The following is a 26,494-nucleotide window of genomic DNA, read 5'->3' as shown; positions in this document are numbered from 1 at the left end:
AGCCCCGGGACCTTATCTCACCCAATCGACGACTTTTGCTCACTCACGGTGTGGCGTGTTCATCCCACCGACTGACTTGGTTTGGGGGTTGAGAAGGTTGGTTTGTTGGAACGGTTCCATAGTGTCTGGCGAACGAACCGCACGATGCGTGGGAATGAATATGACGCCATCATCCGGAATCCGGAGAGTGAACCACCGTGATGAACGCGATCATTTCAGGCCGCTCCTTTTGGTGCGTGGTGGTAAAGGCGCCAGGCAAAGGCATCCGGAAGAAAACAAGGACGACGAGCAGAGGGTAGAGAGTGCGTAGAGTAAGATGGTATGGGGGCGAACGATGATGACGACGAGTGTATGATGATCACGGAGTTTTGGGGTTTGGGTTATGATGCCTCACGCCACCTAACCCCCCGTTTAGGTGTACGACAGACAGAGATGCAGAAAGTTGTCCGGATAACTGAGGTGTTCCGAGAGCCACTGGAGTGGAGTCGATTCCGGGACGGTAACGCCATGGGTTCTTGCCTCGACTGTGGATGAGAACGAGAGGTGGAATTATGAGCACGGGGGACAGCATCGACATGGCATGTGCATGCGGTGTGTGTGTGCGTGTGTGGATGTTCTGAAAAAGGCAACAACAAGCTCCAACATCAGACACTCCCCCATTATTCCCTTCTTCAGGCTCCCTCCCCAAATGCCCTAGACTCCGGGCACCAGAGCACAAAACATAAGCACCAATATCTTTTCCAATTAGGATCTCGGCCGCGTAGAAGGAGACGACACTGGGGAACAAAAAATAAAATCAAACGATCTAAGTATGTTCCGAATATGGTAACATAACCGGTTTGTGACAATGTAGAAATTCTTCGATGCCTTTTTGATGAGTAAACATGTTCCCGGGATTCTGGGTTATCTTTAGAATGGGAATGAGGGAAAAAACAATACATGATAAGTTTTTTTATGGACTATCAACACAAATGAAAATGAGCATAAACTCAAAATGACATAAATATGAAAAGAACCAAACCAGAGTAAAACAAGAAAGATAATAAAAATGCGTATAGAATTACTAGAATTTCTCTCGCTAGAATAGAAAACTTCATAAAATTTTCAACAAACAAACAAAACAAAACAAAGAACTTTAAAAACAGGCGTCAAAAGCCGTAATTACCCAATTAAATGTGGATATAAAAATAATCGAAAATAAAACGTACGTCACAAACTTAAAATAAATAAAATAAGAATATCTTAGGCTGGTCGCACAGCTCAATCGCTCGGATTTTTTCGCATGGTTTTCTGAAAAAAAAAATTTTGTTTTGTTTCGACAGTCCAAAACATCGTAAGCTTCTGTCATCTGTCAAACTCCATATAAAATTTTGACAGGACCAAGCGAAAAAAATCCGAAACCATTAGGAGCTGTGCTATCAGCATTAATTTGAACCAGTAAAGTGAATATTTCAGTAACTTTACAAATTGTTTCAATTTTATGGGGGTTTATGTGACTTCAGAGATAATTTTCCAGCTATTATTAAGGCTTACTTGCCATAGTTAAAATGCTTCAAAAAAGCTTAAGTTATCATCTGTTGCTTACAGACTTGACAGCTTTGACAGCTTCAAGCATAGTATTGACCGTGTTTTTGATTTTTGTTTTTTTTTTTAAATAATGCTCAAAGTCATTGAAAAAACGTGGTCGAGATGCACAACATAAAAACTTCTTTGAAAATTCTTATTTCCTTTCCCAATGTATCCAGATGAATAATACCCACACCCAACAATGAAACAATTTTAAACCATTTCCTTCCACATCTTCTTTGCACATTCTCTCTTTTCACGCTAATCAGCATCCCCTCATCAAGAACCACCCATCGGTTTCGGTGGAGATTATGGTTTTCGGGAGAAAAATATCCACCAAAAAACCCTTTTACTTGCAGTCCCTCGGACCCTTGTTGCACGCGCATTTGAGGAAGGCCCGCGATTCCGAGAAATTCTTAATTCGTTATTTGGTTTATTAAATAGTTGCTGCGGCACAGCTCTGCGCCGGGGTCCGCCGCAACAGAAAGAAAAGGGTTAAAGGAAGCCTAAGTTCGGCCGGTGCCTGGGTGCCATCGGAGATGTGGATGGCGTTTGTGTTTTGCTCCTTGTTGAAACGATTTAACAACATTCCAGGCGAGAGCATCTAACTTTTCTTTCGGTTGGAGCTCTCGTCCATTTCGGCAATTCTACCAACTCACAAGTCTGATTTCGGGCATTGTATATTTGAAGCAAGAGCGTGTGTATGTGTGTGTGTTGATGTGTTCTTAGCTCTTTCTTCAAGCTTCCCCCTCACATTCATATGTGAACCCGTAACTTCACGTGGTTGAGCGACGGTTCTTGTAGCTCAAACCGGTCCTCCAAGATGCTCTATGCGGTTGGAGAATGAACGAGCGATGCTGCGCCAAAAGGCTCGTCAAAGAGCGATTAGAAAATTAATAAACCGACCTGCTCGAGGGTGCTTCACTTCACCGCTTCAAACTACAATTCCAGAAAGAGGACGACGAGGATCGAAAATTGCTTTGAAATGAGTTCACCGCTTACGAACGTCCGTAGCTTACAGACCAAAAAGGAAAGACAAATTCCACAGAACGTGGACCCAAAGTGATGATGGAAAAGATAGCACCCGAAGCAGCGAGACGTTGAGGAGCCCAGGATAGCTTTTTTCCCCCTTTCTGACAGACCTCTGGCTGTGGAAGTGTGTTTTTGTGGGTTAGTGTTAAGCGTGTGTTAATTTTAACAAACTTCCACGGGTTCGTTGTCGGATGACGCCACCCTGCCCTAACGGCAAGATCATTCTATCTTTCATTTTTGCAAGGCGGCACACATCGAGGCGTGGTTTTTTTTTGCGAGCTCGCCTGAAGCAATTTAACAAAAAATATTAAAATTAGAAGAAACCTAACCTTAACAAAAAAAAAAAAAAAGAAACACATCAAGATTACCGCTTAAAGTGGCCCTACGGGTTCTTTTTTCTTTGCCCATTCGTGGCTTATTTCGCACCTATAAACACTCCCTTCTCGCACCTTCTTCTCCATGTTCGCGAAGGGAACCCAACGCCAACGGAGCGGGACAATGAAAATCATTCAAAATAATCTCCCATTTCCATCTCGATCACGGGTAAGATCTTTCTCTGCTTCCAAGAAGAAAAACCCGCACCCAATTCCGAGGCCCGTCTGCTTCGGCGGGATCCGATTTAAATCCGCCGATCATTCTGGAGCTGATTGCCGCATGGAAGATCCTGTCAATCGGAAGGGTACGTTTTTGGGGCGGGCACACCAACCATCCACCGTAGCGCTGCTCGTTTGGCGATTGGCGCATATTATTTTTAGCTCTTTTATCCAGCTCGGGCAGCATCTTGACACATACCAATCCGCCGATTACTCTTTCTCCGTTTTTTCTTCCCATATCACGGTATAATTCATTAGCAGGCCTTTTGCAGGACCTGGCGCGGATCGGCGGCGATGATCCGTTGGGTTAAAATTGAAAAATTCCATTCACCATCCCGGTCCCCGGTAGATCGGAGGAATTTTTGGCTTGCGGTGCACCGTTTTTTGAAGGCTTTGAAGATCGAAATTCTTTCGCCTGTGTCAGAGGTGTGGAATGCTACTTTATTAACCTTCTGCGTTTATTGAAGCGCTTCTCGGGCAGTTCATTTATGGCGTCCGTTGAGAAATCGCCTAATATTGGAGGTATTCGTCTTTCGCTTGTAAAAAAATATTAAATGGAGTGAATCTTTTACTCCATTCGGCAACTTCTAACAAGATGAGAACTTAAATAGAGTTAGTTGTCAATTATTGTATGATATGATACCACCCGATTGTTGCACACTATGTATAAAATGCTTTATTTGCTAATGTTTAGTACTCATAAAAAAATATATAGCGACTGACATAATTTTTCCTTAAATATCGAGGACTAGTACTACAAATGCAAATACAATACAACAATTATCCCGTACGTGGGTTCATGTACGATGGGTTCATTGTAGATTCACACAAAAATAATGCCACACATCATGGGGCTGAACTGAGTCCTTGAGAACAAGGAAATCTGATTTCCTTGCAAAAACATCAAGGATAGAAATGTCCTTTGGCTTCGCGGATGACATCGACATCATCGGACGGACAACTGCGGCGGTGTGCGAGGCGTCCACCCGACTGAAAGGCGAGGCCAATGGACTTAGATTGAGGATCAATGCGACAAAGACAAAATACCTGCTTGCCGGAGGCTCTGACCGAGATAGAGCCCGGCTCGGAAGCAGAGTATCAGCGACGATCTCGAGGTGGTCGAGGAGTTCTGCTACCTTGGTACGATCGTAACTTCGGATAACAACGTAAGCAGCGAAATCCGAATTCGCATTGTGCCTACTACGGACTCCACAAACTCCTACGATCTAGAAGACTCCAACAACACACAAAATGCACGATTTACCGCACCTCGATACATTCAGTAGTCCTCTACGTGTAAGAGTCTTGGACTATACTGCCGCAGGACGCCATTTTCGAACGACGAGTGCTAAGGACTATCTTTGGCGGTGTGTGAAAGCAGGGCATTTGGCGAAGGAGAATCAATATCAAGCTAGCTGAGCTGTTTGGCGGTGCTGATATCCTGACGGTAGTCAAAGCCGGTAGGAAACGTTGGCTGGGGCACGTGATGAGGATGCCGGACTCATGCCCCCACCAAGATGGTGCTCTTCAGCGACCCGTTCGGCACGGGTCATAGAGGAGCACAGCGAACTCGTTGGCTGGATCAATTGGAGTCAAACCTGTCGGAGATCCGATGCAGCCGTGGATGGAGGACTGCAATCCTAGACCGAGATTCCTAGAACTGACCATGTCGACATGACGTGCTCAATCCTGAGCAGGCCAAGAAGAAGATATAAATTGCCTACACATTTTGCGGATCAATATCTTTCGTAGGAAACCTCTAGTCTATTGTTTCTTACAGTAACTTTCACAAGCGGTAACAATGAACACTTAAATGCTGAGGATTCATCGAATTGAGCACCCAGTGAAATAAGAAATTTAGCTTCGAAATCACTGTTGATTGCAATCATTCGAAAGAATACCCCGTACAATCACGTAAAATGTCTTGAAAATGTATTTTGATTTGACTTTTCTTTGTATTTTAAGCATATTTTGACCAAAAATCAAGGTATCGAACCATTTTTCATATAATTATCGGCTTCAATCTGAAAGGTTTACACAAATGTCGATGCCACGAATCAGTTCTCTTACAATATTTCAGTACAGTGCAGCAAATGAAAGGATCATTCAGCTGTACTTCCAACAAGCAAAATCAAAATCGATCGTTCCCATTCATAACTTGGACTTCCCCTTTCATGTGTAGCAAACAGCTTGAACGAAACGGAGTCATGCACCCCCAAAAGCTGAACGGAACCCTTCCATGTACCCATGCCGTGTTGCGTGGCATGATCCTATCAACGTACGTCATTTCAAGACCAATGACCACCACATTATTGCTGACCAGCTGGGCGCGCGCGCGGTGCGTTGTTAGTCGGAAAAATCACGTCAAACCTCTTCACCGCCAGGTAAGCACAGTACTCGACGATAATGACCGGTGACCGTTCAGTTGCGTTTAAAAATAAATTTAAAATCTCCCACCCAAACACGATACACGCCAACACCGCACAGGTTTTGGCAAAACCGACAGTGACACGGCCGGTCACTGAAGACACATTGTCTGCCACGACCGAGCCGGCAACTCGGCAGTGGAATTGGTGAAGAACGTTCAATCTTTTGGTGGTATGCGCCACCCTCGCCGGAAACATTGATAATCCATCCCTAAATGGGAGGAAAACGACGCTCAAAGGACAATCGTAGGACGAAGCCAATCGATTGTACGATTGTACGGACGAGTAGGCTCGTCGACACACCAACAGACGTTCAATTTTGTAACAGCGAAAACCTATACACCAACCCCAGCAGCAAATAGCTCGTGATCGATTTTCAAAAGCCCTTTCTGGCTAACCAGCACATAACCCCACACCCGTGATCGTGAAGGGTGGATGTGCAACGGAGAGATGGACGGTGGGATGTGATCTACCACCCCCTTCTCAAGTACCCGAGTTCGTTTGATGTACGTCAAATCGTTGACCGTTGTCGCTGATGGTGGGATGAGATGGTTGTTGTCGGTTGAGATGATCTATTTTCGAAAAAACGGCCCCTCCCACTGCCCCTGGCAGCCGGTGCCGCTCTTCTGTACCGCGACCACGTAGTAGCTGTTGGGCGGAATTTTTGCAGGCCTCAATTTGTCTGTAATGTGCCAAACACCGCCACAACTTGCCCTTTTTTTTTGTTGTTGTTGTGTTGCACGAAGACGTTGGGCTAGGTGGGTGTGTCCTCCGTTTCGCTACTCACTCAACACCTCCGTCCCCCCTCTTCATGTGGGTGCCTCATCCGAAAGGATATTTTGAGCGCGATTGAGTCACCGTTTTACTGCCACAAGGAGCACCGGGGAAGAAGCTGAGAGCGAAAAGAAAACGAAGCACTCAACCACGCCACATCAAGATGTCACACGCCGGTGCTGCTGGTGAGATGGTGCTGAGGTTGGGCGGATTCTGTTTTCGATTGCAATTACGGTTGCCAAAATAAAGGCGAACATTCTCAATGCTCACTTAGGAATCGTGTCTTCCTCTACTGGGGGCGCCCTCCCCTACCTTTGCCAGAAACCTTGTGCGGATCCGCATGTGCAGTTGCATGATGCAACCATGAGGCAATGCGCCATCTCAGCCGAGAATCTCCTAATGGGCGTTATTCAGCTATCCTTAAGGTATGAAAACTGCTTCTATAGGGAAAAATACCAATAAAACTAATCTAAGTACAAATTATAGCAGCTTGTAAATATTGATAGTACCCGCGTGCAATAATTATTGTTTTGCCATAATACTAGACTAATAAATTATAGCAACCATAATACTATAAAATCAAGAAACAATTTCTTTTAATTAGTGGCATACTATCTACGGATAAGCATCTACAGCACAAACAGCTACAGCAGCCACACGGATTCGGTCAACATGTCTTTGGCAATCCGCTTTCAGAGCTGCACAAAAACACTACAAACGACCGGATCTGCACTCAGTGTCCTATTTAGCGCCCTCCTCCACCCCACGCTTCCATTGATCGCTGCGTCGCTGCTTGTGCGGGGCACAAACTATTCACTTTTCTAATTCAACACAAAACATGAAAGACACACAACCCCTAGAGCAGATGCTTTTCGCATGAAGCGATGCGCGTGACAGCAAAAACGACCAAAAAAAAACCCCCCGTTAACGGGTGCCAAGTTGCCAAGAGGATGCGATTCCGCGATCCGTGTTGCGGTCTGTATGAGAAGGCAGTAACTGGCGGTGGTGTAAAAAAATATTTCAAATTAAATTGCCTCAAAAGTACACGCTTTTTGCCCGATGACGTTTGCGGGGAAAAAACCGTGATGGACAGGATAAGCGTTGATGACGTCTCATTTAGGAACAATTATCAAAAATAAAGAAAGCAGTGTTCATTCAAAAATATAATTCTAAGGATTGTATTTTTTTATGAAACTGAAATCACTTCACATTTAATGACAAATAGAGAATCTGTTATGATTTTGTAGGAGGAAAAGAAAAGGCTTTCGTTTTTACCATAAAAAAAATTATAGCAAAAAAAATTGCTTACTAAGCAATTAGGAAATAAAAAAGAAGTAATTTGTCATAGCCCTTAATAATTATTTGTGTAAACTATCAAATAAGTTTTCATTTTTCACGGAATAGAAAAAGACTCTCTGGTTTAAATATTTAAATAAAAATATTTAAGAACAAAAACAATTAGTGAGAAATTAGGGGGTTTTTACACGGGAGCAAATTTTGTTGGCTGATTTTGGGTTTTATTTGTTAATATGAGCTTTTGACAGCAAAATTCATTCCGCTTGTGTGGTAACTCATTTATCAGATTTCGTTTTCTGGTTTCAAAATTTAAACCGAAAAATAGTTTTCCAAGGATATGCGGGCTCAAAACATCACAAATTACATGCTTTCTTTTGCTATTTGCTATCAAGCCGGGACGACCTCGCATTTCATAAATTACAAACCCATTTTTAGACCGACGTCTAACTGTCAAACCCGTTTTGGTTTAAATACGGGATTTGAGGAATAAAAAAGGAAGTAATTTACCAATCGAAATAACTGCGTGTTTTTTTACGGAATTGAAAAAGACTCTGTTGTTTACCATAAAAATATTTTATAGTATTTTTGCGGATTAATTAATTTACTAAGAATACTAAGCTACTAAATGTTTAAACGGTTCAACAACACTGCCAAAGGTCTAAAAAAATGTGGAGCAATCACATTAAGTACAATAACAAATCCACCAGAGGACTCACTATCCTACTACGTAGATTTGACATCTGAATTTCCATCTATGTTGTGTGAACTGACTATCCAACGAAATGTTTTTTACTGTAAAACATTTAGTTAAAAATTGTACTAAGCATTTAAGGAAAAAAGAAGTTCATTCATCATAGCCTATAACAATTATTTTTGGAACATGGAACTGTTTTTTTTACGGAATTAGAAAAGACTCTCTTGTTTACCATAAAAATATTTTATAGCATTTTTACTAAGTAATTTAATTACTAAGAGATCGAAAAGCAGTCATTTAAAAATATCCAAAAACATAGTATTCCATCGAAAAATACAATGAAACAATTTTAGAATTCCACTAAACTACTAACCGTTAATTAACACGTAATATGAAACCAACCATAATGACTAAAAATAATATCAAATCGCAAACGTTTTGCCCTGCAGCAAAAGTGTTTAGTTGGACCTGTTAAACGCTTTCTTTTAGGCTGGTGTTTTGTTGGCGTTAACGTTAAATTTGCGTACATTCAAGCGGCAAAGAACAAACGCAAAATCGTTTTGGGTCATAAAAAAAGGCCGCAAAAACAAGCTTTCCCTTTCATTCGTCCTCACCGCAGTTGCTTTGGTGGTGCGTGATACAGTGAAAAAGAGCAAGGGGGACGTTTAAAGCCTACCACCAAAAGTATGCGTAATGTGGTGACGAAGAACAATCGAAAAGAAAATCGCCTCACTTCACGCACGCACCCAGCCCTTGTCAGTGTCAATGCATTGAACAGGCAGAAATACCTTCGTTTAAATTTTGCGCGATCGGTTTGCTAACATTTCAATCGTTAAGTGCTTGGTGATGATTGACGATCGAGCGCCACGAGAAGGTTTATTTTCAAGTAAAATTTGCGCCACTTCGATCGACCCTTTTCCGCACCACTCGCCAATCCCTTGCCCATTCAAAGCCACACACACACGCGCGTGCCAATCAATCCAAAAGGAAAGGAAAAAAAAGGGCCAACTTGCGCAGGGCGCTCGAAACGTACAAAAGTGTACGACGTGTTAGTTCGCACGCAATCTAAGACGACCTCTCCCTACCGTTTGCCGTATTTTCGTTTCATTTGTTGCGCGGTTCTTTTTGCACGGGGCGACACGATGGCTAATCTCTTTTCCGTTGGCAGTGTGCGCTCTGCGCACTTGTCTTTGCCTTCTGGTTCGGGGGGGTGGCGGGTGACCGAGCGAGCAATACGCTGATGACCGATTAGGTCATTGTTTTATTTCGTGCTCGTGATGTCAGCCCATCGAAATGTTGGCCACCGGTTCGGTTCGGTTTGTGCTTTCTGATTGCCGTTTTTTTTCTTCCGCAGGCAATAACGAGAGCGTTTCGCTCTGAGGGAGGAAAAAACGAAGAAAATTTGTAACGCAAAAGTCACCCGCCGGTAACAACAATCCCAGGGATCTATCTATCAACGGACGAAAATCGTCCGCCATAGCCATGTGACAAACAAACAACCCAAATATACACACACGACCTTTAGCAAATTCGTGCCGAAAAAAAAAAAAAATCCCCCGATGATGGAATCGGTCCACACAATCTGCGATAAGAAGAGTTCCTAATGGCGCCAAGAGGGAGTTTTTTTTCTCTCCCCTCCCGGATGGTTGTTGTTGCCTTTTCTTACGTGGAAGTTCTGATATCACAATCCACCCTACACAAAACACCACCCAAATCAGGAACAGCAACATTGTCCATCACACATTGCGCTCCAAAGTGCAACCGAGCAAAGCGCGATAAGCTTACATCGCTGGGGGGAGGGGGGGAAGGGGGTGATGGTTCAAACGGTATACATCGGCTGGCTGACCTACACCTTCACAACCGAAACAACCGTTTAACAAACATTAATTTTCAAATACTGTTCCCTCGTTATCAGCCGATCGATGACGCAGTTTTTGGGGTGAAGCGATTTTTTGCCCCCTTTTGCTTTGTAGAAAAAAAAGGGAGAGTGCACTGTTGCACATTGTGTATTTGTCGTTCGCTTTATATTGGGAGAGTTGATTGCATTCCAATCGGTGTAATGTTTGTGCAGCGTTTTTGCTTCTGCTAATATGATGTAACGCGATCAATATGATGAATGATGATTGGCCGGTGTTGGGTGGTGTGTAGCGTGGGAAATTGAAAGTTGAACAATATTTGTCACCAAAAAATAACACATGGCAAAGGTAATTGAACAAATTAAATGTTTGAATTAAATTTAAATACATTTTGCAATGAGCAAAGCGTAATTTTTGCCCCTACTTGGATGTAAAATTTTTATTTATACAAATGGGAATGGTATGGGAAAGCCCGGCGCCGCAGACTCGAGTAGACTTTACCCCTACTTGGATGTGAAGTTTCTCCGTATGATATCTACAATGTTTCTCCAAAATCACACTTCCTATGAGGTATAATTCTCATAGGAGGATCGCGAACCCGTGAAGCTCCTCTGTCCGGCGGGACCCACTTGCCCGAAGAATCTCCCTCTCCATGATCGCCGAGGCTCTCCAGGCCACGAGGTAGCCGGGCCAGGAGTCATCTTTGGTCGACGATCATCCCTGGTCGACAAAGCATCGCTGGTTGGCGAGGCCCCCATGCTCAGCGAGACCACTTGGGGCCACCACCTTCGCCCGTAGGTTAATCCATCACTGCATAACACTATGCTAATGCGCTAACTAACTTTTTGAGCTAATGGCCAACGATACAGCTACATGCAGAATGACATATCAAGAAGTTCCGACTCATTATCGTTTTGCAAAGCCAACCCGACGACTGCTATGGTACAACATTCCTGGGAAACAGTGGAAGCCAACAAAAACGCTTGCCATTTTCCCCAAAATGCTTCATATCTTAAGTTATTAGCCGGTCAAATTCGAATATGAATATGCATCCCAGAAAAGCGTACACCCTGGTGTTAACCACGGAGTTTTGTTGCGTAGTCGGAGTCACGTTGCGTAGCACTGTAACCGGGCCAATTGACTAGTAAAAACCAAATACTGATGCCAATGATTTTTTCATACTAAAATCTTTGTCCTGACCTGCTCTTCGCGAACACGAGAGCTGAGAAAAAGTTGATTAGTTTTATCAACTGTCAAAAAAAAAGCAACAACAAGCTCTCGCACAGATAAACAAGCCGGTCTGTGACACATAAACAAGCCAGTCTCGAGCAAACGTCAAAATTTTAACCACTTTTTTTGCAACTTCTTCTCGTGGATTTTCTGCGTGAATTTTTTTTTCGCAAAACCTCAAAAGTTCTGTTTTGAGAAGGCTTACACAGTTTTCTCAGCTCTCGTGGCCCAGAGCCTTATTATATTTAATACGTACAGATAAAATGTAACAAAGTTATCAACATAACTGTAGAAAACACAGTTAAAAAAAGTCTAGAATTAGTTGGGAACGCTATTTTAGTGGAGCGAACCAAAAATTTGCTTTATTTCCTGGTTTTCTAGCGGTACTAATACCGCTCACGCGTTGTTCAGCCCTTTTATCAACCTATTTCTCGTCCTGGTCCTTCACTCACCGCGGAACTCAGTTATCCCGACCGCGAAGCTTTCTTCCGACAACTTCGTAAATACGAATTTCGACATTAAATTCCGACAATGACAGCAGCGGTCGGTGTAAACACCGCTTGTTTACAACAATAACAAATCAAAATCAAAGTGCAGTTTGAGTCAAAACAGTCGAGAAACATCACTTTGTTCAAGATTTGTTTCCAACGTATGCAAAAATTTCAAGCTGTGATATTCTTTGAGTCAAGATCCTCCGCTAGAGGTTAGGACAGTGAGTTTCGGATAAAAATGTCGATTATATCCTGGGAAATTCTTGAACGATCCTTATTTTGGACCAATCTTGACCGTTCCAGACGTTTATTCTGATCGCTATTTATATTTTTTCTTGGCTTAACGACCTTCTAGGTCGCACCGGCCATCGAAGGGCTTAGTAGACTTGCTGATGCCACGTTATAGGAGATTAAGGCTATACTCCGGGGGAACAATCCAGAAGGGGTTTCAACCCCGGTCCTGTCGTGTAAAGACCGACGCCATTATTACATCACCACCGGGATGCCCCAGTATTTATACAATAACAAAGCCATCAGGAGACTCACTATTCAACTACGTAGATTTGACACCTAAGTTCTCCTTAGGATTCACCTAAATGGTGAGGACTGAATATCGAGCCAAATGTTTTCTATTATGCCTAGTAAAACAGTATATGGCTGACATGGTCCTGGAGGACGTTAAGTTAAAAAGCTAAGCGAAATAGCTTCGATTTTCCTTGTTCAGTTCTGTCTGTTATAGACAGAACTATATTATTTCCTAGAAGGGAGAAGGTGTCGTAAAACCTTAAATATTTCAACCTATAGTCAGGATGTGCCACACTATTTTCAATTTCAAGGCTCGAACTTATATCAATAAATCAAATCAATGAATAATATTACAATCTGTACATACATGTACGGCGCCGATCTTCACACCGCAAAAAAAGACTTCAGCCTATGGAAGTCTAAACTGACAAACAACATCACACAATATTTGTTGTAGTTCTATCATGTTCTAACATGTTCTCAATTTAAAAAAAAAAAACAGCATTACCAATGAATCACGGTTTTCAATTAAAACAAATGAGATAATCTATTTCGCGATGATTGATAATGTTGCGCGAGGGTGCCACGTTATCGCTGCACTGCATCGTTAGCCGATAAATAACAAAAACTTCCAACCATGCACACAGCTATCGGTGACGGTTGAGTCACGTGGGTAAAATTTGTAGCAATTCACCTCAGTGGTTGAAAATCATAGTTAGCGAAGGTTGAAAAATCGTATGTAGAGGAAAAACTGTACTATTTTGGGTTTCAGACGCAAAGCAGTAATTCTGTTAAGTCTTTTTAGGCAGTAAAAAAATATAAATAGGCTTAACACCGGGTACCGGGTAAAGCTCTTACCCTTTTAGTGTGTCTTAAATGTATCCGAATTAATTACCACACACGTCCATATTTTGACCGTTTCAATGCACTGTGCACTGTTTCTTTGATTGTTCTTTTAACGGTATATGTACCTGTTTTAAATCCTTTTTTTTTTATCTTGCAGGGAAACCCACAGCCACCAGTTCCATCAGTGCGAACGGATGATAGCGTCAAAGCTAAATGATTTCCCATTCAAATAGCATTAGCAAGCACGAACACAGACAAAGAGCCATGAACCGACGAGTGCTCAGTTACACTACCCCCCAAGCTGTTGCATTTTGAAGATGCATCAGGCACTCCCCGGCACAATCGAGCCCGCCATTCAAAGGCACTACGCCATGTGCACCTATTGCTACGCTGCAAGAAATAATCATAATAATTTATGCAAATTTTCTAACTGACTCAAGAAAATCCGTCCCATAACAACCCGAACGGAGAGTCCGATATTGGTTTCCGACACGGAAAACCGTGGGAGAGAGCCGCTGGCTCATGAATGACAGGTACGGTGGATACCTACGCAGCGCCGCAATTCTGCCAACAACGACGCCGAAGACGCACTTTGAACCGATGCTACTCGAAAAAAGATGCATTTGCATTTTTTGTTGCTGTGCGACTCTCGTCCATCCGGGCAGGTTCCTTTCCGGGGTCGGAGTTTTGTGAATAGGAGCGGCACGATTTTGTGAGTTCCCGGCAGGTTGGGAAAGTCTCAAGAATTTGGTACGAAAAGAACAATGTCAGTGAATCTTGGTGGTATTGGTTCGGTTCTAGTCCTTCCCTACCAGCATAGAGACGGCTACCTTCTACGCAAAAAAAAAACAAAAAATCGTTCCCTACAAAATCGCTTTTCACCGACTCCGGCATACAGAACAGAAGAAAGCAATAAAATCACCACTTGGCTCACATTACCTCTCGCTTTTCTCGTGGTGTGTCTTAGTGCCGTAGGCGCACGGACAACCGTGGCATCGCAGCGAACGAATGCACCGGTCCCGCTGGAATGCACCGGTTTGCTTTCCTCAGATGCCACCAAACACCTTCTCAATTCCTTTGCAAATAAGGCGCTCGGGCAAAAGAAGGAGCAAAGCAACATAAAAGCAGCCCGCCACATGTAGGATGCGCCTGTTGTTCTTCTGCGCCGCTGCCGGTGCATCTTCCTGCCGGTGCCTTATTTATACATTTACGATGGTAATAAAATATTCACACCTTTCTGAATAAACAGCAGTCCCTGGGGTTGGCTGGAGGCGCACAGGTACCATCGTGCCGATCCTTCGTGTCCCGTGAGGGTCATCCTTGTCGTTTACACAGCTCGTCTAGGACACCGACTGAAAAATGGGCAGCGGTAAATACGGCCCAAAGATCCATCATTATGCACCTTCTTCTATTTTAGCTTTTCATTACACCCGTAAGACACACTGCTGCGTGTCCGTATGTCCTTCTGGTGGTACCACCTCTTAGAAACCCGACGGTTCTTTTGTTTTACGACCATTCCTGCAGGATCTGATGCTGTTTGTGTAGCACTAGCACCGGTACTGCCGGGAAGCTGCGAGCTACACTTTCATCTGGTTAATCGTCCTTTCGGGTGCTTTATACCTGCAGCAAAGAACAGGCTCCTAAGACAATATTTATCCGCAAACACCTAGCAAATGCATCCCAGATGGATGGGACCAGGTAGGGAGGAATAGGGCGGAACACTTTGCATACCGTACTTAAACAGGGTCACAAACGCATCGGCAGGTTCGATGATTGAGTGTGGAAAAATAACAATCATCAAGGTGTCAACGGGCAAACAAGTGTGCAGATGGTGACCGTGGGACCGTCCGTTCGGTGGGCAATAAAAATCCAACTTCTTCTTAACTTCGCACCAGCTGGCAAACGGGAAGTTTCCTAAGAATTTGGCACATATCAATCATTTTCGTCAAAGAATGTTAATCAACACGATGGTGTAATTATGCAGGTGGATTGTTTTTAATGTTTTTGATTAACAAATGTTAAAAATACCACAAGGAAAATACTCCTCGATACAATCTTTCCGAGCAAGTCTGTATTATAATTACAGGATAGTGGATCGAAATCTGCATCAACGAGTCAGAGGGAATCCTCGGCGCTCTTGAGGTCTTCGTATATGGTGTGTAGCCTGCTTCTAGCTTCTAGTTGCTGGGTAGTAATTCCTGCGTTTGAGTTGACGTATTGGATACCTGATACATCCGTGTGAAGTATCATACCTGTACCGATGTCACGGGATCGTCAGGTCGTCTTATTACTACAGATTCCTAAAGCCTAGTGTGAAGATCGTGGCGACATCTGTTTATCAGATTCCACGGTTCTAAACGCCGCTCACACATTCGCTATCTTGTGGTAAGGGAGGAGAAGTAAACTTAAGTAGTAATGAGGAGTTAGGGCACAGCGTTTGGATGCACCGATCCTCGTGAGAGAGAATAGGGTTCAGCCGATCTAAGTAAGCGAGGATGAGCGATCGGATGCGCCAAACGCTCGCCACTTATCAGGCAACAGCCGGCCATCTAATTAATGAATTACTAGAATGGCAGATACCACGTTGTTGGATAGTCAAGTCCTCACTACGGGGGGGACGGTCCGGATGGGGTTTGAACCCCGGTCCTGCCGTATGAAGGCCGGCACCGTTGTCGCATGAACCACCGGGTCGCCCCAGCATAGTCTTTATATTCTCTAATTAGATTGAAGCTTACAAATGATCTGGAACTCTGGTTTGGATTTTCCATACATTTTGATGCTAATGTACAACAGATGTCGTACTAAACTCCCAATAAAAATCTTCGAACCTTTCTCACTCTAAGGTATTGGGGCACATGTTGTACAGAATATGGTCTTCAAGACTAAGGACCATTAGGATAACATTTAGCATACATACTATTGCACAGGATATTGAAATAAATTAGGTTTTGAGAGAAAGTGTATCATTAATTTTTGGGCAAATCGCTGTAATGACCAATATTGTAATATCGGAAACTAAAAAAAAATCAAAGATTTTGACAATAAAGAAAAATTACATTTCTTTGCGTTGTTATCTTCTTCTTCTTTTTGGCGTAACGACCTCTTAGGTCATGCCGGCCATCGAAATGGCTTTCTAGACTGTCGATAATACCATGTAGTTGGTTAATCAGTTCTCACTACGGGGGGACGGTCCGGATGGGATTTGGACCCCGGTCCTGCCGTTTAAAGACTGTCGCCTATACTACCGGGCCGCTCCTTGCGTTGCTATATAGATTCATTTGAAAGTTCTTCTTCTGTAAGATCTGCTAGGTCTTACAGAAGCCGCCGGCCATCGAATGGCATACTAGACTTGCCGATACCCTGTGGTCGGATAGTCAATCCTCTGTAGGAATGGAATTGATCCCCATTTATCAGTCATATGACGTTTAGAATTAAAGTTTTCAAAGAGAAAATTCGATTTTTTATTTCCGTTACTACAACCTGGCCGTTATACTGAGAAAATTCGGTGCATGTCGACTAGATAACGAAATGAAATTGAAATTATTATCAACATTTATCATATACATATTTAAGATATCGTCAAAACGATGTTTTTAAGTTAAGTCGTCCCTTATTTAAAAACGATGTACTCGTCGACATTTCCCCTTTTATCTTCGTAAATATTTTTTGTTGCGAAACCCATTTCCTTGTTGTGTACTGATTGCTTATGTCGCCAATTGCAAGTGCAAAACTTCAAAAGCAGCAAGATCTCCGTAAATCAATTGTTAATTCAATTAGTAACGGCAAAAATTGCTTCAAATTCTAACCGCTTACCAGTTTAGCAATCTATCGCAAAATTCCTTTAGTAGGCCGAACCTGCCAACAATCGTCACACGATAATAATTGTACAGCGAATGTGTGGAACAAAATTAGTCAAGAATTTCGTTCGCCCAGAATCTCGGAATGCTTTGCTATTTTCGATGCAGAGAGATCACAGGGCAATGCAATGGTTTGCACATGGTAAGAGCAGTTACGGTGCGGTATGCTAGGAATGCTTACAACAGCACCTCAATTGAACCAGAAAAAGAACGCAGTAGTACAATCACCCCCACACCGCAAGCAGGTTTGAAATTTATTTGTTTGTTTGCCTTCCGAAAAATGCTACCGAAATGTTGGTATATTAATTGAATTCACACAACTCGTGCAAACACCTTTTATGTCCGATCCATCCGTCTTCATCTGGGCCCATACACATCTCACCTAGTTTCGTAGCTGACGTCACGAGCACGAAGGCGACTATTTGAATCAGTTTGATATAACACCGAACCACCCATCATCAGTTGGAATGCTCCCAGTGCTCGGAGGACAGAAAAAAGAGCCTTAAAATTGCCATCGGAAAGGGTTCGCGGTACGCAGTACGCCAAGAATGTTTTTCGTATCAATTGTCACGCAGCAGCGTGCTGGCGAGTCTGTTTATTTCCCATAAATCAGATATTATAAAGAAAAAGGAAGTACAACAGCACGTCAAGCTATCCATCGACAAATCGTACGTAACCGGGGGTGCACGCGAATGACAAACGACTAATTGATGGATGACACTTGCCAGACTGTACTGTTGGATAGTGGTGCTCAGTGGTGCATAGTTTCATCGTGGTACCACGGTGGGCAAGGTTCCTTCTTATCGTCGATCGTACATAAACGATCATGGCCCGCCCTATCCGGCCACTGCACCAATCTATGGCGGACAGATGTATGCAAAGACTTTAAAAAATCAACAAACATACTCCTTTTATAAACACACCAGCCAAAAAAAAAAGGTTTCCCCCGAAAATGTCCCACCCCACCACTCTTCATGGGAGGTGGTGCCCGTACACGGTTTGGGGTTGGGTTTGATTTTGCAACACCCCAAAACATATCCCCACTCTCCCTTCTTAAAGCTTAGAGTAGAGAAAGACCAACGAATCGATGAGGCCAGTCCCATCGCATTCGTACAATCGACGAAAAACTGGTAAACAAATATGCACGAACATTCGAATGAAGCATCGCGTAGATTCGACGACGATGATGGCACACGCGACTCACCCCACGATGACAACGATGGTTGTGCCCATCATCATCGCCGCGCTGCACGACGGCGCGGAAGAACCACACCTGACACTTGACAGGTGACGATGCCGATGCCGCGTCCCGACCGGCTAGAGCGACCGCATGAAATATGCGAACAACGAAGGGTAAGCTGCGAGGGAACGGGGTGGACAAATTTTCGCTAATTGATTGTACGTGAGCGTACTCGTAAAAACGCACTATTATTTGCGGAATCGTAGCTGAAGGGATTTGCATGGTCGGCGGGAACGAGTCCAAATATCGCATCCTCAATGCTCTGAGTGATTTGGGTGCTGTTCTTAACCATTTTCACCGACAAGCCGGTCCAAGGAAAGGTGATGAAGTCCGACTCCACCAAAATGGACCATCATCAATAATTCCGTACCGTACGCTTCTTCGATTGCTTATCATCTTGCTGAGCTGCTTGACGAGATGATCGGAAAAGTTGTGTCATGTGATCGATCGGACCGAAAATTGGGTGCTGTCAGTTGCAGCTGATATATACGTCCGATCCGTCATAACCGTCAATTTTTTTTTTCCTGAGACGGAAGTCAGGAAGCGCGGTACCGCTTTCTTCAATCTGCCTGTCAATCCAACGAGCAACACAATAAGCAAACAATCGATTGAGACACTTATTACCAAACATTGCATCCATCGATAATGCGTGATTGAGAGCAGCAAATTGGGGGAAAACAGTTCATTCATTAAATATAATTACATAATTGATTAGATGTGTAATCTGGTTCTTGTTTCATTGGCGGTTGTGGTTATGTTGAATATCTTGAAACACGTTTATGAAGATCTAAAAGTTTACTGATGACATAAAGAGAGCAATTTTATTACATGTCACTTTTAAATGTTGTAGAAGAGAAACTAAACATAATTAATTAGGAACACCTTCCACATGGATCTGAAGACTGGGAGAAGAAAGATAACACTAAAATCACATCCGTAATAAATTGTCCCAAGCCACACGGTGGATTTGTTGTAGAAGCTACTAAAGCAGCTAAATCTATCGTGCACAACTACTGGCCTTCGTCGCATCACATCGAAAACGGATGCGATCGCACCATCCTAATTGGCCATAAAATACATCAATTCGTGTCTATCGCTCCTCTTTACACGCAGACTTCCAAACCTGCCAGCAGACAAACAGACATATGGGCACGTAGGGTTCGGCTGTTTGGTCTTGGACCAATCGCAAAATTTCGGCGTTCGGCACACAATTTGCATATACCACGGAGCGAACCGGCAAATCAGATCGCTTGGCTTTGATTCGTCCACCAGTCCACACCGTAGTTAGGTGGGGTAGCGCACAAAGAGGTAAGTTGTGAAGGAGAAGGTACAACCAGGAGGATAGAAATCGAAAAATCGAATGCATCGAAAATCGAAAAAAGAAGAGAGCTTTAAATACATAACATAGAAATAATCGTCGCTCGTTAGCAATATTAATGAGTCGCGGGACACATTTCGGACAGGCGACCGTATTTCGCTCCGGATGAAGAAAGAGGTAACACGAAAAAAATATATTGAACATCATTTCGTATTCCGGTCGGACCGCGCGTTGGAAATTCGTAAACAAAATATCAATTTCGTCGATCGCATCAGGTCCGCGAGGGTACATATCACACTTCCGTCCAATTGGCGAAGCGGACACTTTTGTCACACCTGGGTGACAAGTGTGAGAAAATTAGCTATCCGATTGCATCGTACAATGGGTATGCGTCCCGGGGGAGATGACCCACAGAGATGCAAAGCTGATCGGATCGGTCCTGTCTCCGTGCTGTCTCGCATGATTTCCGAGACAGGCTACAGTATAAGGCTATCCCAAACTATACTCGCTGCTACACGTGATCGAATGTGATGGGAAATGTGAGCTTTTTTTTTTCAAGGATACGCTGTATGACAAATGCAGTAGAACAAATTAGCCGTACAGTCCGGGCTACCTTTTCCGTGGTACCTGCGCCACTGGTTTAAAGGTAATCCTTAACGTACGCACAATCACGTATTGCTGCAAGTTGTTGTCCTTCGCATCCATCCCTTCGTTTGGATGTCCATTCAATTGCTCAAGGATCGCAACCGAAGGCAGTATTACTTATGTGACTCACAAACAATAGCGCGCACCCCTAAATTCGGAAAACGCCAATAATATTTCACAATGTCATCCCTTCGATGCAGGAGCCATTGCAACGACTCTAAGGGTAAGCAATCCCCATAGGACAACGTGTCACAATAGCCAATACGATAGAAAAGAGATAATGCAAAACGGCTATTGTTTGGGTGTATAGCTTGATGCCCTGGGTACTTGCAATTGCAGCGATGGTAACGGATGGGAATGAAACAAAACAGTAGAAAGCTAACCTGACTTACCTGCTTTCCTAACAGGTGTTGAGAAATCGTCCAACAAATCTTGCAACAGACGCTTCTGACCGGATGCAGTGCTGGGTGCGACTAGTTTTTGCTGGTATGTACCATCCTGAAGGAATAAACAAAAAGAGAGAGGGAGGGAGAGCATAAGATGGTGAATGATAATTAAAGTGGGTAGACGGTTGACTGCATTCGTGATAGTGCGATAATTATAGGGGTCTATGCTTCACACAAAGCGCAGTTTTTTTTTTTTTTTTGTTGGCAAATTTTATGATTTGACCGCGATCGGTGATTTGTGAATTAGACGAAATTTTGTAGGAGAGTTCTCTTTTGCTATATTAAAACATATATTAGACTTCAACATATTCACAGTATTTTGTTGAATTATGATATGTGTTTTAAAACAAAACAAAATCGAATTCGCCTTTTTGATACTACTAATCCAGCTTCATACAAATACATGTATGAAGCTGGATATGCCTTGCCTTTATATATGCCTTTATCGGCCTTTCTTAGGTTTCAAACAAATAAAATATTTATATCTTTATGGCAGCTAATGAAAATAACAAGTTCTTCAAGAATAAAAAAAAGCATCGACTGACGAATGCAACACGTTTAAGATAACATTCTCAGATGAAATCATAATAGGATTTAATTATGTGGTATTATTGTGATAACATCTGAGAACGTTTCCCTACATATTTTAATTTTCCTTCGCACAACGTCCCAAATATGAAAGCAGAAGGGTTGTTCTATCACGTGTTTACCTTTAAGTAGTAGAGTGTAATGTATAAGTAGTAGAGTAGTGTGTTTAGTTTAGTGATTTATAAATGAATCTGAATACCCCTATATCCTTATAATTTAACACAGAGCAAATTATAACTACTAGAAAATAAATACATCTTTTCGCATCAAACATAGATCTCAACTACTTGTTGTACATAAAATATCATAACAGATTAGAAACAGACTGTTTGTATGGTTTGTCTGTTTTATAGTTTGCTGCTTGCCAACTTGTTAGCAAATTTAGCTTTAAAATTTACACATCAACCATAAAAAAACGATGAGAAAACGGTGAAGAAAAGATTCAATAGCAATAGTCATTCAATAGCTTCCTGGTAATCTAATGCAAACCAGTGAATTCATACTTTTGCTATCAGGAACAAACCGTATGCAAGCATCCGCCGTTCGCATGGGTCGATCATGCGAAGGGGTGACCGATCCCGGACTCTCGCGTAGTTCCAGGCAACGTTATCGGATTTACTTGGATCAAACGGATAGGCTTTTCCCTAGGACGACCAGGACTAGTCCTACAAGCGGATCCGTGTATCTGCTAACAACGTATTGGCTCGCAATTTTATTGTATTTATCTTAAGTAAGACGGTTTGCGCCATATTGTCAACACCGCATGTGATGAATGTGGTTATAAATTAGATAAATGGGGCATTTCCTCTCTATTTTTTGCCTTATTCCGGGCATGCTATGGTTTTCCAAGGTCGGAGTGTTAACCTTTTTTGTTGGATTAGTTTGGAAAACTTTCTAACTTCGGGCTATGGTTCTATTGGCGACTTCCCCTTAATTTATCCTATGGAAATGGGAAGCACAACTAGGATGCGGGACCAACATATGCAGGGAAAGCGAGGATAAAACTTCTCTCGAATCCGAAATCCTCCCAAAGCCTGTACACATACTGTAATGGAATTATTGGCTCACCGAGCGGTTCATGGTTTTGTTTAGATAAAATATTATTTTACAATTTTTTATATTATGCGTGATTGCTAGACGAGCGATTAGAAAGACGAAAGATTCTCTTAGGAAATAATGTCGCCCAGACACGAAGGATGCTTGTAGCCGTATACCTGTTACAGCCACCGATTTTCCTTTTTTCTTGTATGATGTCAGCTGCATGCAAGCACCGTGTCTCAGTGTCTAGGAGGCTTAAGCCATCCATTCAAACAAACATAAATGAGCGGTTGAGACAAGTCTTATAATTGTTCTTCAGTCCCGACAACTTATCGAATAGTCTTTTTGGTCATATAATCTAGTATATGATTAGATAGATTTTGATCATGCAACCAAACTGCCATTTTCTACATCTGTCGAATCCCATACAAACTTTGAAACGATCGTATGACCAAAAATCGTACGACTAAGCCTAGTATAGACTATACACATATTGCACATACACAAAATATCAATACCTTCAACCTCCTTCTCAATTGTAGCCACTTCAATTCATCAAAAAGTTAGTCAAACCTAATAAATCGGTCAGCTATGGAGTGAAACATTCAAGTTTGCCATTTTCATTTTTCTTCTTGGCTTAACGAGCCAACTAAGTCACTTCGTACCTAGGGTTCACTTGTACCAACAGCGAGTCCCTCACATTATTTGCACTATTTTCACTATGTCACTATCACATATTCTACGATCCTTATTGCATAGGTTCACATAGGAAATTGTCTCCGGTTTTAATCGAAATTATCAACGCCTACTATAAACTATGCACATATTGCACGTATCCGTATCAAAAGCTTTTTGCTACTAGGATTGGATTGAAGCGGCAAAACATGAATCTTGTACATTGCGTACGATCTGGATAAAATGCTTTATACGGTCCTATTGCGTGAAAACCCGGACCCGCTACCATCGAATACCTCCATTCGAGTTGAGCATTGTAGACAATAACGAAATCGAGTGAATAGCGCAATTCGATACTTACTTAAACTACAAATCACTTCAATGCTCATTCCAAATATACGCTTTAACATGTTTAAGAATAGCATCGAGTGCATTTTTTTCTTATTGGAATCTAAAATTGAAAGCTAAAATCTAATTGGAATTGGTCCTTAATCCTAGCTTATCAGTACTTCAATGAATCTTTATAAAATAGTAAATGGTTAAATTAAAGCACTTCGTTTGTCATACTAACTGTCATAGCTTGAGCATAAACCATCTTACCTCGGCATAACACCGTACTGGAATGTGTTTGAAGCCGTCCTGGTCGGGAATAGGCTCCATCAATCGCCTGTTTACTGCCCAGAACTGGTCAAACTTATCTAAAACGGATTGCGATAAAGCGTCATAAATCCATACTTCAAGCGATTAAACGTTATCGTGTGCACGTTACCATTAACTAATCCTAACCATAGTTGATTGTGATCTTTCTTCTGCATTGCGGATACCACTTGACCGCGATGTTTCAGTACATCGGCTTCTTTGAGACTAGACATAAAGTGCGCTTCAACAATTTCTCTGCAATAAGAAAAGACACGTGCTAGTGTCAGTAAGCCATTTTTACGGCGCCCACAACATCCAACACTTACTTGTTTGGACATCGAATGAGGACATCATCGGGAAATTTGGAAAAATGTACTGTAACGTGCCATGGCAGCGTTCCATCGGTACCAACGAGCAAATCGTATAGAACGCCTAAAACAAACGGAAGGAATTCATTCGAAGCTAATACTTTGCGTTGTTGCCCGCACACAACACACCCACCTATAGGGAAGTGCCACTTCAGTGGTGTCCCATTGCTGTCCATCCACATTTCTCCATCCTGTAGCTCGTTCGAAACGAATCGAAGGAAATGTTTCCTTACCTAAAACCGGAACAAAAATCCGACATTAACGTTGCGATACAGATTTATCAACCAACAAGGGGAACTTACTTTATCAGTAACGAGCGGAAAGTAGCTTAACCGGGGTATGAGTAGAAAATACTCTTCCGGCTCGACGTCCGTTTCGTCGGCCGATAGCTTAAAATGTACTGGAATTTTACCCTCCCAAATTTCACGCAATATTTCACGATCGTTTGCCATGGTAGAGATGGATTCACTACGCGAAAAACACACCCTTTTACTGCATGTATTCTTTGGATTTGAGCGGCAAACTGCTGCGAATGTTGCACGAAAACACAATTCCGTTTTCTTTGTAGTTTCTTTCTGCTTTTTATTCTAAATCGATTGTTGTTTTGATTGTGAATTGTCAGATTAGGTAGCGAGGATGGATGCGTTTATAGTGCGGTGTTGGGAGTTCACAGAAGAAGAATCGAAGCGGTCGTTTTACAAGGCAGTGTTGTAGAATCAATTGTGCGATGCAAGATATATTTTTTAAATCATTCAAAACGTTTTATATTTGCATTAAAAGAGGTCATATTAATTAAGTAATATTACCTTTTTTTTTATTTGATTTCATCTTTTTTCTTTGTTTCAGCTTGATGCCCTTTTCGAGGTGGCTCTGGGTGCAAAAATACATTTTTTTAAACTAAAACCTCGGTGAAGCGAAACAGGAGGCCAGAAGGGAATGTTGTTTAACGATAATAAAATTTCTACTAAAATTTATATCAAACCGTACGTATCAAACGAAGGAAAGTAGCAAAACGGATCGAAAATTTCGGAACGGAATAATAAAAGTATCACAACGAAATGATTTTGAAAAATAGATTGAAACGGAACGGACAACACTACTCACAGTGACTGCCTATAAAATAAGACCACCAGCTATTGCACATCAAACAAAAAAGAGATTGTAAACCTAATTTTCAACTAATCTACTTAGTTTTTTTTATATTTAGTTGAATAGTTTGGAAAAAATGTTATGTTAACATTGGATAACTCATAAAATCTATTCTGATGAAAATATGGCTAAACCACATATGACCTTTAAATAAGACTATTCATAAATTAAAAAATTGTAACAAAAAATCTATATTTTTGGGTAATTCTCAATTTACAGTTAACAACTATAGGATTGGTTGGGTGTGCTAATAACAAAAATTAAGATTAGTTAGCTAGTTTGGGTCGAAAATGCTTCAACCATATTTCAGGCATTTTATTATTGCATAATCATTAATAATAACCTTAATCTTTTGGACGAAGAAAAGGATGCAATGGATAATTCAGTCGCTGATGATCATTCTACCCAAATTTGGTAGAAGTAGAAGAATGATCTAGTAGAAGTATCGAAATTAACTTCTTGAAAAGCGGACATGAAAATGGTCTCATATTTTTGGTGGTCACTGTATATATTGGAAACATAGAATGAAACGAAAGCTTTTCTGGTCTGTCCTAAATAAATTGTAATATTGTTGTGGTAGAACCAGAAATCCCAGACCTATACCATTCTAGTCCATGTTTGTAATATTTTGTCTAGTCATACTTTATAATATTCGGACAAAAATTGCTATTGTTCGTATTCCAACCTTACATTGCAAGTATTGATTTCAAATGAAGACTCATTGAAGCTTGCATGACGCCCGGTAACGTGTTTATCAACGTGTTTTGCGTACTAATTCGTTTGGAATTACCAGAAGAGACAGTGGTTGAAAACTTGCATAAAAACTTGCCACAAATGAAATAAAACTTAAATGGAAAATATTGAGTTATGATTGAATAGTAATACGATACTTCTTGATGAATTTGCCAACTTATACAGGAATTTTTTTTTTTGGTGTATAAATCATAGGTATACCAACAAGATGTAAGCTGAATCGCACTATGAAGTTGTGAGTTGATCAGCTCTGCACCAAGCAGACGCAAGACGCATCACGATGTGCAGGTGAAAGCATGCGACAAGAAAGCAAAAGCAAGCTAACATTCGAACAGAAGAAATTGCGTACACCAATAGCTGCTGCTGCAGCCAGCTACCCAGCCAGCCAGGCCAATTCCCGTCCCAGCCAGACGATCATTGCTGAACTATCCCATCAACGGTTCCCTTGC

General features: G+C 42.0%; 3 protein-coding genes across 4 annotated transcripts in view; all 3 read right to left on the bottom strand.

Moving 5' to 3' along the window:
- Positions 1-26,494, bottom strand: part of LOC126556500 (uncharacterized) — a 518,397-nt gene that overhangs the window by 224,366 nt on the left and 267,537 nt on the right. The gene's annotated exons all lie outside the window — the stretch shown is intronic.
- LOC126556088 (solute carrier family 2, facilitated glucose transporter member 5-like) overlaps positions 1-26,494 on the bottom strand; it is a 160,171-nt gene that overhangs the window by 66,224 nt on the left and 67,453 nt on the right. The gene's annotated exons all lie outside the window — the stretch shown is intronic.
- Positions 407-24,688, bottom strand: LOC126556267 (autophagy protein 5). 2 transcript variants are annotated; one of them, XM_050211503.1, is made up of 7 exons: positions 24,446-24,688; positions 24,277-24,376; positions 24,102-24,207; positions 23,906-24,030; positions 23,737-23,834; positions 20,773-20,887; positions 407-524 (listed from the first exon to the last, which is right to left on the bottom strand). In XM_050211503.1, exons 1-7 carry the CDS (start codon positions 24,593-24,595, stop codon positions 412-414), a joined length of 807 nt encoding a protein of 268 aa, XP_050067460.1. In that variant the 5' UTR covers positions 24,596-24,688; the 3' UTR covers positions 407-411. The 2 variants fall into 2 exon arrangements, with proteins under 2 accessions (XP_050067460.1, XP_050067461.1); XM_050211504.1 differs by having other exon boundaries at positions 20,782-20,887; positions 24,446-24,686.

The sequence above is a fragment of the Anopheles maculipalpis genome, chromosome 2RL, assembly GCF_943734695.1.
Source record: "Anopheles maculipalpis chromosome 2RL, idAnoMacuDA_375_x, whole genome shotgun sequence".
Taxonomy (NCBI): Eukaryota; Metazoa; Arthropoda; class Insecta; order Diptera; family Culicidae; genus Anopheles; species Anopheles maculipalpis.
This window is presented reverse-complemented; position numbering and strand designations above follow the sequence as displayed.